This window comes from Sinocyclocheilus grahami, unplaced genomic scaffold, assembly GCF_001515645.1.
Source record: "Sinocyclocheilus grahami isolate Dianchi unplaced genomic scaffold, SAMN03320097.WGS_v1.1 scaffold953.1, whole genome shotgun sequence".
Lineage (NCBI taxonomy): Eukaryota > Metazoa > Chordata > Actinopteri > Cypriniformes > Cyprinidae > Sinocyclocheilus > Sinocyclocheilus grahami.
The window spans coordinates 148,493-160,668 of NW_015506132.1; the positions used below are offsets into that span (position 1 = coordinate 148,493).

Sequence of the window (12,176 nt, forward strand, 5' to 3'; positions counted from 1 at the left end):
GTTTATATAGCAAACACGGACTTTTCCCATGGTAACTAAAGCCTAAAATATGTTAACAAGGCAGGTACGGATAGCTGACTATTTGAGGTCTACGTGAATCACGTGACGATCGAGCGTTTTGGACTTCCGTTGACGCAACTCTGGCTCTGCCTATCCCAAGTCAAATTAAGAACTCTATTTCAAAATTGCTCATAGATACTACCCTTGTAATTTATTTTTGAGCAGATTCTCTGATAATATATCCTCAATGTGTTCATTTTGTAATACTGATGAATAATCTATTCTACATATGTTTTATCATTGCCCATTCACCAAGTCTTTTTGGTTAGAAGTTACCATGTTAATTTTTTCCTGCTGTAACAAAATGATAGAAATAACAGAATCTATCATTTTTTTTGTCAGATTTTCATTCCAAGGACATTAATCTGAAAAATATTGTTTTATTGCTTTGTCTTCTGGGTAAATTTCACCTTCATAAAGCCAGAACCATTCATTGCAAACCTAACTTTAAAATGTTTTCATCTGATATAAAGTCCCTTTTTACTTCTTTTAAGAATATGTCAAATCCTTTGAACTCAAAGGCTTCTAAAACTTTTAACATTCTTGAGGCTATTGTAAGCTATCTTTAAAAGACTTTCCTATCTTTCTTTCTTTCTTTCTTTTCTTTATCATTGATATATTTTGTTAATTTGTGTAGCTTGTCTAACTTCATGTGATGATGTCCGTTAGCCCCATGTTACTAAATAACTGTTGTTAATCTTTCAATTGCAATAAAAAAAATAAAAAATAAAAACTCTGGCTCTGCCATAAACCATAATAAACCTTCAAGTCGTAAAGTGAGGTTTCAGAATCGGTAACGGAAGCGTCCCACCCTCTAAAATCTCTGACGCATCGTTACGCCCTCCTCGGCCTCAGACGGAAATTACTTCAAGGGAAGCAAGTGTTGATCTCCACCCTAACCCTTTCCTGTCTCAGTCTGAATCCTGCGTTGAACACCGAGAAATCTTCTAAAAACACCCGAGGGTAAGGTTGCTTAAAACAAGGATTTCATTTTCGCTTCTCTGTGTATAGATTAGCCTATCTACCACAAAGTCCTCGACATTTTTAAAAGAAATTGTCCAAAAAAAAAAAATGTATATATGACTACATTATTTTATTTTATGTGAAATTATTTGTTATTTCACAATGGTATTTTACGTGTGTCGAGTTAGATTAGGGTTTCTGTTATCGACTGTTAAATTAACAGATGAAGCCAGTGACCAATGGCCATTACGCCCTTCATACGCGCTGCGTACTTTAACATTATTTTGGCGTAACGAATAGCCTTATAAGAAAATTAAATGAAGCTTGGTTGATTAACTAAGCCTATTATTTAGCATTCGTTCAGATCATGTGTAAGTTGTCTAATAATGTGGCATGTTAATTTAAACCCCGTCTTGATTATGCTAGCTGCTAACATGCTAACAGGTTTTTCTCATGTGAATCTCTCGTTTCTTTTTTTTCTTTCTTTTTGTTGTTGTTGTACTGAATGTGTTGACTTAATTATTTAAAAAGTACACTTTTTTTTTAAAAGCGCATTTCCTTACGCTAAGCTATCTTTATATTTATTAGTTGCGAAAAAACAAACAAATAACATTGGCCTTGTTTGGAGCTGACATTCACCGACATGAACAAGATGGGCTGTAAGGTGCTGTGTCCCAGTGTTGCTCTCCTTGCTTATCTTATGATCTGTGAACATGTCCGAGGTGAGTATCTATCTATCTATCTTTAATGAATTTTAACTACGATTACTACGACACTTAAAGCGTTGTGGCTTTTGGTGTGTGTGTGTGTGTGTGTGTGTGTGTGTGTTAGCTTTAAAATAATCTGAATGCTAGTGTAGAAAATTAACCTTAATCAGATATACGGATTTAACATTTACAGTCTCTGTCTTCCGGCAATACCATACAAAAATATTCATGACACATAAACATGGTTGCCAGAACTCACTAGAAAAACAAGCCCACATTAAGCCACTTAAGGTTTTTGTTTTTCCAGGAAACAGGCATGAATAGTATATCAATTTTTTTCTACACCCTATGACGCTTTCAGTGAATTATGGGAGGAACTTCCACAGAAGTGTGAACAATCAGATACTGACAATAAACTTGTTTAATGATTTTTTTTTACAAAATGGGACATTCCAGTGAATTATTTGTGGGATATTGTTCATTAAATCACGATAGCAGACCATGGGCACAGTGTCTTTTTTTGTCTTTTTCATATTGTTACAGCAGAAAAGTAAAAAAAAAAAATCAGATGTGCTATCTACATATGAATGGGGTGTATCTACGTATGATAGATAAATTAAGAATGACGGAAAACATATAGCTCATTCAGTCAATCTAACAGATTATTAGGATAATTAGGATTATTTGTAGTGCACCCTTAAAATATGAAATCATTTGTTTCAGTGAATTTGAGAGACACTTGGCTAAACCAGAAGTGCTGCCCATATGTTTAAAAACACAGTAAGACATTCCCTCAGACAAAGGTGGATAACATATTTCTATTCTAAGAATTGTGTGGTGCTGTAATATAATATTAAGAAAGGTGACTTTGTGTTTTCTGTAAACTGTGTATAGCCTCATAGCATAGCATAGCATAATGTTGATACTAGAAACTAATAATGCTTTGCAAACAGAAAAGTTTTAGCTTAATGCTTGATCCTAATCGGGGACGCAGCATGCCGCTACTGTACACCGAAATAACCAAAATCTTCACTGATAAACATGATACATGCACATGACTTCCATTTGCTTTTGATCATGAAATGGATGCATAAACCCAAAAGTAATTTTAGCATTTAAATGAGCCTGCATTGGTGCCCTTGTAATAATGTCAGGACAGATTTAATCGTGACCTTAACCAGCAGATGTGTTTTTGTCCCCAGTTCACAAATATTTATGTAACCTTAATACATTTTGCAATGATCACAGTGATAAAACTGTATGAAAACTTCTGCACATGATTTGCTCAGTTGTAGTTAGCACCATTGTGTGTAGCATTAGACACAGTTGTGTTTTTACCCAAAAGCTACTTTGGCTCTTTCAAATACTAAAACGAAATTTTACAAGTTTTGAAAACAATTTATATTTATATATTTAAAGGGGTGGCGTGGGGGTTGATAAAGAATGAGCAACATAAAAAAAAAAGTAAAAACTGTTAATAAACTTTAATTAGCTGATCCCATTCAAGCATTTTAATTTAATTTCAACTGCACGTCTTACTCGAGTAAGTAATACTAATTTACTGTTGTTTAAAAAGGTAATCCCCTCCTAGTAATGTTTTTTCTTTTTACCAAATATAAGTATAGAATGGAGCAGAAGTTGTTCTAATAATAATAATTATGATGATCAATATAGTACTGCGTCAGATTACTGTAACGCATACGTTTTGTTTATTTCCACAGCGGAATGTACACCGCCTTCTTTTGCATCAAGAAATGTCGTTTTAACAGCAAACCATCTCTCGACTCAAAGTTTCTCAGATGGATCCACTGTAACATTTGAGTGCGTGATTGGACACAAGCCAGTTAACTTAAAAGCATCTAGATCGGTTACCTGTGAGCAAAACCAGTGGACAAGTCTGGAACTCAGTTGCACAAGTATGTACTGTCATTAAATATTAAGTAATGTACATTTGTAAATTCCTTTAAAATGCCTTTGAACATTGTATTTTAAAAGGTCTAATTTAGATATGTGAAAGGATGTATGGTATAGTTCAAGAAGTCTTTAAATCACTCATAGTGGTTTTGCCACTGACGGCAAGAATAAATCCCTGTATCATGTAATGAAGCAACACTAAAGATGATTTTTCATTATTTTCGACAGTATTTGAAGAGCACCAATTCTAAATGAATCAATATCTTGAATACATTACAGGAAAATCCTGTGGAAGTCTTGCAGATTTCCTTAATGGGAGATATGATATGACTGGGAATTTATTTGGCGACACGGCTAAACCAGTTTGTCACACAGGGTAAGTGAAACAGTTAATGTCATTTTATATATGCTGTTTTAAGTCTGTTTTAAACCATGTGGAATTTAGATTTGCTGTGTTAGTTGAGTATTTAGTAAGATGAGAATCATTGCTTTCAGATACATGTTAGCGGGTAAGGAAACAACAAGAACATGCCGAGATCAGGGATGGGATGGCCGAGATCCTCTCTGTGAACGTATGTTAGTTCTTCCATTTGAATAAAATATAATATTGAAGAGCACAAAACCATTCCCAATTTGTATTAAAATATTTTTTTTGTCCTGGAAATAAATACCTATTCATCTGGATGTGTTTTTCTCTTTAGCGGTGAAATGTTCAGCACCTCCAGCCTTAGAAAATGGGCAACTTCAAGATGAGCCTTTGGATAGTTACGATTATTTAGATGCAGTCTCCTATAGATGTAACACAGGACTTAATCTTATAGGACAATCAACACTTCATTGTTCTGAGGACGGAACCTTTAAACCAGATCTGCCTAAATGTTTTGGTAAGCTATGGTTAAAATGCCAGTCATGAGATGAAGGAAAAAAATCTTGTGAGTTTCTTCCTTTTAATTAATAAAATATTTAATTATCAGTACTATTCTTTTATATAAAAAAAAGTCTTTCCTTTTTTTCCCCAGATGGGTGTCCAGTGCCTACAATTCCTAATGCAAAAAGAATCGGTGGAAAATCACCCCCCTACAAACTGGGCAACTTTATAGAATACAAATGTGAAGATGGCTATACACTGAACGGAGATGCTTCTATTGTGTGTAAAGCAAATGGATGGAGCCCTGAACCACCACAATGCATTAAAGCAAGTAAGATTGAAATAATTTATTTTATTAATGTATGACTGCAATTTGTAAAGGAACTGTTCACCCAGAATGAAAGTTGTTATATACTTACTTGTGGTGTTTGTTGAGGAAGTCTTAGTGAGCTATAGTGAGTCTAGCTAACCATCACATTAGTAGTGCAGAAGATAGAAATAAGTAATAATGGTATAATAACTAAAATATGACTCTGGACCACAAAACCTGTCATAAGTGTCAATTTTTTAAAATTGAGATTTATACAACATACTTATAAACATATTTAATATATTTATATAACATATTTATAAACAGTCATACTTGTATACTGTATAAATAAGCTTTCCGTTGATGTATGGTTTGTTAGTATAGGGCAATATTTGGCCGAGATACAACTATTTGAAAATCTGGAATCTGAGGGTGCAAAAACATCAAAATACCAAGAAAATCGCCTTTAAAGTTGTCCAAATTAAGTTCTTAGCAATGTATATTGCTAATCAAAATTTATGTTTTGATATATTTACAGTAGGAAATTTACAAAATATCTTCATTAAACATGATTTTTACTTAATAGCCTAATGATTTTTGGCATAAAAGAAAAATTTATAATTCTGACCCATACAATGTATTTTTGGCTATTGCTAGAAATATACCCGTGCTACTTAAGACTGGTTTTGTGATCCAGTGTCACAAATAGTACTCAGTAGTCTATAAATAGTATTTAGTGAAATAGACTATATTGGATTTGACAGTAATGTCGCACCACACAAGGGTGAGTAACTGTTTTTATTACGTGATCACTATTGCTTTATCTATTATTACAGATCGTTTGATATGTACTGACTATTTATGCATTTTTAACCTAAAATCACAGCAGCGTCCATCTATGAAGGATGTAGGCTGTCAAACATACACAACTGTTAGCCAATCATAGCAGTCCGCGTTTACTTCCGAGTCTACAATCCGCCACATCTATTCAAACAGAGCGTTCCGATGAGGGGCTCAAAACAGGACAGAAAATAGCCTATTACTGCTAAATTATGATGTTTTCTGATGTAAAAATCTTGATAACATTATAAGTGGACCTCAGAGATCAGTACAAAGTAATCAAAAAGCAGTTCATGACCCCTTTGAGAGTGTGACTATTTCTGGGTTTTTCTGGACTTCTTGTACTCACATTTCTATAGTTCCCTAACCCAATGCAAATGTTGATTCTCAGCCCTACCTACAACTCCTGAGATTTCCACACCATCCAAGGCTCCTAAAGAGAATGGTATTGTCTTATGAATCTATATTTTATTATAAAAAATCTTGATAACGTTATAGGTGGAACTCAGAGAACGGTACAAAATAATAATAAAAAAAGGCAGTTCATGACCCCTTTAATGTTATTAGCTCTTTATAATGGGCTTGTTAGGGGAATAATCTTTTTTTTTCTTAGCATGAGAGAGTAATTATATTTCTGGTATAATTGCATAACTGTTTACTTAAACTGTCGGTCCACTGTATCTGTTTTAAAATTATCTACTCCATCTATAACCTTATCCATCTGTTTGTATTAGAATCTACACATTTTTCCTCTTTTACGGTTTCCTAACTGTATTTTTTTATGCCACAGGAGACGCAACAAGTACACGTAAGTATTATTATTATTTTTTTTTTTACTATATTATTCAGTAGAGCTGATTCCTCTTGTCAGTAACGGTAGAGAACGGTACAAAAAAAAAAATTTAAAAAAAAAAAGGCAGTTCATGACCCCTTTGAGAGTGTGACTATTTCTGGGGTTTTCTGGACTTCTTGTACTCGCATTTCTATAGTTCCCTAACCCAATGCAAATGTTGATTCTCAGCCCTACCTACAACTCCTGAGATTTCCACACCATCCAAGGCTCCTAAAGAGAATGGTATTGTCTTATGAATCTATATTTTATTATAAAAAATCTTGATAACGTTATAGGTGGAACTCAGAGAACGGTACAAAATAATAATAAAAAAAGGCAGTTCATGACCCCTTTAATGTTATTAGCTCTTTATAATGGGCTTGTTAGGGGAATAATCTTTTTTTTTCTTAGCATGAGAGAGTAATTATATTTCTGGTATAATTGCATAACTGTTTACTTAAACTGTCGGTCCACTGTATCTGTTTTAAAATTATCTACTCCATCTATAACCTTATCCATCTGTTTGTATTAGAATCTACACATTTTTCCTCTTTTACGGTTTCCTAACTGTATTTTTTTATGCCACAGGAGACGCAACAAGTACACGTAAGTATTATTATTATTTTTTTTTTTACTATATTATTCAGTAGAGCTGATTCCTCTTGTCAGTAACGGTCACCCTTGGCTCCTTGATCTTTTTGATCTGAAATGTATGAAACTGGTGGATTATGAAATGTGATCATTCTAGTATTTCTGTAAATGTAAGTTCATATATTTGATGGAGTGTGACAGCTCAGAGATTCAGAGTATTCTATAATAGGCTGGTTTCTGAGCATTCTGCAGGTCATGTCATATTTCTAGTTGGACATTGTAGTTAGTTTTAAATGAATATTTACTTCTGGGTTATGTTTAATTTTGTTGCAGGTGTTACAAAGTGATTTCACATTTTACAAAGTGTTTGTCTTAATCCATTAAACAATGTATTTATTTATTTATTTTTAGCAGCTGGATGGGTTGTTGCACTGATTGTGATTGTGAGTGCTGTGTTGATTGGTCTGGGTAAGTCAGTCTGCATATTTCACCTGATAATCTACATGTCCTATACCTTCTTATTCAATACAGTCACCAAATCCTTTAAGTTGTAGCAGTGTTATGCTTTAAAAATGACTGAGTTTGTGTTCCAGGGGGGAAAAAAACAAGAGTTATGAATTTTTTTTTTCCAAAAATATAATCAGTCAGCTCGTTTTTTTTTTATAATGAACATAATGCAAAGAAACAGAGAATGTTTTAATTGTACCTTTTTGATAATTACTTTATATTCTGAAAAATAAGTCCTACCTGATTATCACACAAGGCCATAATTGCATTGTTGAGAGAGAGAAACAGAGAGAGAGAAAAAGATAAGTTAACATGTATAATAAACAAACACGTTTTTTTTTTTAAGTTCTCGTCACTCCACAACAACTCGTTTAAACATATTTTGCATTCCTGTTCTGAATACTGTTAAATTTAAAGTAAACTTAATGTATAATTTATTATTAACAACATTTATTATAATCTATTTAAATCATAACTGAATCTACTGGTGTGTGAGAAATGTGCTAAACATATACACTTGGGCTGATATTCCTCCCTCACTGAGCATAAATCCAATTGTGCACTTCGTCCAATCCCCCGACAACTGTCACAGTATCAGTTTTGTTTTTATTTGTGAAATATTCAAGAAAATTAGTTTTGTTGTTCTTTTTATGTAGGATTCTGACATTTAAAATAAGAATTTAATCTTTTTTTTTTTTTATTACGATCAAGGTTAATCATTTGTAACACAATTTCTTTCTGTTTATTAGCTGTGTTTGTAGTGCTGCGTTTCAAAAAGAATCGGTAAGTTATCTGCACTTTCTCAGTTACTCATGTGATTTCTAGGCTGTTGTTCTTATACTCTCATATTGGGTAATAAATTAATACTTTGCATTCAGTGGTTGCAAAACAGGAGGAAGGTTTGGGTAAGATTTCCACATTTTCCATGGGAAATGGAGATTCCTTCGAGGTGAAGGTTTAGTATACCAGCTGTTTAGTCATGCACATGCTGACTGTTGGATTGCAACTCGAAGCATGAGTATTTTGAAAAGGTGATGACTCTTCCTTGGTGTAGAACTAGATATCCATAATCCTGCAGAGAATCTTTCAAAGAAATCTCTGCTCCCATGAATCATTGCAAATGACACTGAGTCAGTATCCCAATTACCCCTCTCAAGCCGTGATCCTATTCACAGGGCTCCTGACTGTGAATACTGTATGTAGACGTTCCCTTTTCCAAAAATCTTATTTTTGCAGATATATCTGCATACATTTATTTTTTGATCAGTTGTATCATTTTTAGTTTTAGATATGTCATTCACAATGCTCCACAAGCAATTCATTCTTTAATTTAAGTGCCCATTTTTCTAAAATTCTACTTTTTGCTTCAAATCAAGAGATTCATCTTGGTGGTTTCAGCAGAGAATGCTGAAAAAGTAGACAGACACTTTTTTTGAGCAGGTAGTTAAATATATATATGCAATGTATCAAACCACAAAATGCTTAATTGTGCATAAAAATTCTCAGGAAAGAAGTTCCCATGAAAAGTTATTGTGGAAAATTCTTCACTTCTGCAACCATTAATGCTGATAGTCTACATGGGAGGCTGTGTGCTGCTGTTTTGTTTTTGCTTGTTTTGTGTGGAGGGATTTCTGTGTTTAGCTATGGGATGAGGTCTTATACGTGTCTGCTGGATTGAGGTTTAATATACCCAGTTATTTAGTCATGCACATGCTGACCATCACTGCGACTTTTGGATTGCAGCTCAAAACACTCGTATTCTGACAAGGTGGCAACTAATAATCGAGATGATCCATTATAACACCCTCACATACGTGGTAAGGACAATGGGAACTATGGATCTCTGCAACTTTCTCTAAGACACAGGCTTCTCTTACATCCTCCTCCTTACCTCACCATGAGCAGACAGGCAGAGTTTCTGAACATCACAAGCATCATTGACATTTAAATGTGGCCGGTTAGATTTCTGATGTCAGAAACCCATCAATCCCAAAATATAAGAATTGAGTTTAGAATTGAGGAGGACATTTTGAGTTTTGAAGGTTCTTCCTCATGTATTTAGCAAATCCATACGTGCATATGCACACTCTCATTTATGCATCAACAGCCCTGAGTGTTTTTTAGACACTTAAATTATTCTTTCTTCTGGCTTTTTACCTGAGCCTGCAGTTATAAATTTACCTTAAAAATATAGTATAATACAGTATGTAGTATAATTATATAACATTTATATAATTTATTCTTTGTTTTTAAATAACAGCATGCATTATATTTTGTGGTGAATGACTATTTGCACCTCTAATTACAGGTGTTCATGAAGTTGCCATGGAGAAAGTCTGTGAAGCATCTTGCGAGTATATATCATTTAAATAAGCACTTCCCAGAATTGTCAAAGGCTGACTAATTTCTGGCAGCAAATTCCTCCATAATCAGACCCACTGTTGCTTTGAAAAGTCCAGCTTAATTTGAACAAACTCCTTTCTAGCAGTCGCTAACTTCACCCCATGCTGTGCTCTGAAAAAAATCTGTCTTCACATAAGTCACATGTCACTTTTATAAAGTGTTTGCTTGTCATTTTTAACTTAATTTTCAACACTGTTGATGCAGTGATCACTCTTCTGTTAATGATGTAGCTGAGAATGTCTGAAGATTCACACCAAAAGAAGTGCACCGACTGTCCCATACCTCACTGATTTGGTTGAGAGCTAAATTTAGCATGAATATTTATGTAGAAAGTCTGATCAATTCTGATTTAAAAGAGATTAATGTTTGAATTCATAACTATTCCATCGTATTTGTAAAGTCAATAAGGCTTAAGTTTAAATTTTGCCTATTTTCATTTGGATAAAACAGGTTGTATATATTAACCTTCCAGTAAATATTTTGCAGAATGTGGTTTGCAGTGCATATTTTAAATGAAAAGTTTTGTCTAATCCTGTTGAAGTACTTAAAGTGCCTTTTCATTCTCCTGGGGTTTTTGTTCAGGTTTGTCTTACATTATGCGTAGAGCAGAATTAGTTTAGGTTCTAATTACATTAGAAATGCTTTGCTATTGATTACACACTTAGATCTAATGAAGAAAAAGAAAAGAGAAGTCAGTACTTTTCTTTCCTGTGATTGTAGACATTTTATTTGTAAAGGTTTGCTTTAAAATGCTGTAATTTATCTAGTTTGCTCTTGCCAAATTGCAGTCATGTAAAATTATCTGTGGTTTAGTTCAGCTAATATTTTCAACCATTTCTGTTAAATTTGTCAAGTAATTCAATTTTAATGGCAAAATATTTTCCCAAATAAGTGTTTTTTTGTGTATTGAATTTGATTGCTTAACTGTTTTTTCCGCTTGCTATTTCAAATATATATCATACTGTTTTATTGTAGCAATTAGCTGTTGTTATTTGTCAAGTAATTCAATTTTAACGGCAAAATATTTTCCCAAATAAGTGTTTTTTTGTGTTGAATTTGATTGCTTAACTGTTTTTTCAGCTTGCTATTTCAAATATATATCATACTGTTTTATTGTAGCAATTAGCTGTTGTTTGGAATAATGGTTTGGAACCACTACTTTGACGGTGCAAACGCTGAAATTCAACAAAGTTGATCTTCTATAAATCCACCTCTTGCAATTGTGTATTTCACTGAGATCTGTAGGTGCCTGGATGGTCTCAAAATAAAAGCTCCATGGTCAAAACATAACACAAATATTTTCCGTTTGATCATTTGTTTCGTTTTTAGATATCGCAGACTTGAGCATTGATTCAGTTTGACAAATGTCTAATGTAAAATTTGATTTTGCAAGACCAGTTGCTCCATCATCAGCAGATAAATTTCATATTGCAAAATTCAACATGCATAGCTGCTTTCTGTATCACAAGGCTGCCAAAAAAACGTTCAGTCAACATTGTCCTTAAAATCATTATTACAAGGAGCAACCAATTTAAATATTTAGTGGTAGTTTAATCATTCAACTAGAAAAAATAATGTTCATAACATGATTACAATGCATTGCTCTGATTGCAAATCTAGTGATGTGAACTGCTCATTTGAATCTGTAGAATATACAATGTATGTTTCACAGCAACGCCCAACAAAACACATCGTAAAATAAAAACATACTGAACATGAATCCTACTGGACATGGCATGTTGAAGGCATGTTTTGAATGGAATATTGCTCCAATGAGCTTAACAGATATACAATAGTCACTTCAATTCACTTTGCATCCTGTTGTACAGCCAACAGCAAAATTCTGAAAAGCTATTTTCATTTAACAACCAATTTAAGTCTACTATAAATCATTTTTTTAATCTTGGGCATCTCATAAATTAATTCAAACAATTATCCATTGAAAATACATGAATACTGGTTACTTCTGACACTTTTATTACACTTAAAAAATGCAGGGTTGTTTCAACCCAACTTCGTGTCAAATATGGACTAACCCAGCTGTTGGGTTACATTTTTAAATGAAATTTTTAACCCAAAAGTTGGGTTAGTCCATATTTGACCCAAAGTTGGGTTGAAACAACCCAGCATTTTTTTAGAGTGTAGTCTAATAACCAATAAATCCTAATTCAGCCTAATGAC

General features: G+C 33.4%; 1 protein-coding gene across 6 annotated transcripts; it reads left to right on the forward strand.

Moving 5' to 3' along the window:
- Window positions 1-864: 864 nt before the first annotated feature.
- On the forward strand, window positions 865-10,238 carry LOC107564642 (membrane cofactor protein-like). 6 transcript variants are annotated; one of them, XM_016249770.1, is made up of 14 exons: window positions 865-1,023; window positions 1,612-1,745; window positions 3,452-3,646; window positions 3,924-4,020; window positions 4,140-4,216; window positions 4,346-4,528; window positions 4,664-4,836; window positions 6,053-6,107; window positions 6,684-6,737; window positions 7,083-7,100; window positions 7,497-7,553; window positions 8,342-8,375; window positions 9,336-9,409; window positions 9,901-10,238. In XM_016249770.1, exons 2-13 carry the CDS (start codon window positions 1,667-1,669, stop codon window positions 9,391-9,393), a joined length of 1,080 nt encoding a protein of 359 aa, XP_016105256.1. In that variant the 5' UTR covers window positions 865-1,023; window positions 1,612-1,666; the 3' UTR covers window positions 9,394-9,409; window positions 9,901-10,238. The 6 variants fall into 6 exon arrangements, with proteins under 6 accessions (XP_016105256.1, XP_016105257.1, XP_016105261.1 ...); XM_016249769.1 differs by having other exon boundaries at window positions 867-1,023; window positions 4,664-4,843; window positions 6,054-6,107; XM_016249771.1 differs by lacking the exon at window positions 9,336-9,409 and having other exon boundaries at window positions 866-1,023; window positions 4,664-4,843; window positions 6,054-6,107.
- The last annotated feature ends 1,938 nt before the right edge of the window (window positions 10,239-12,176 follow it).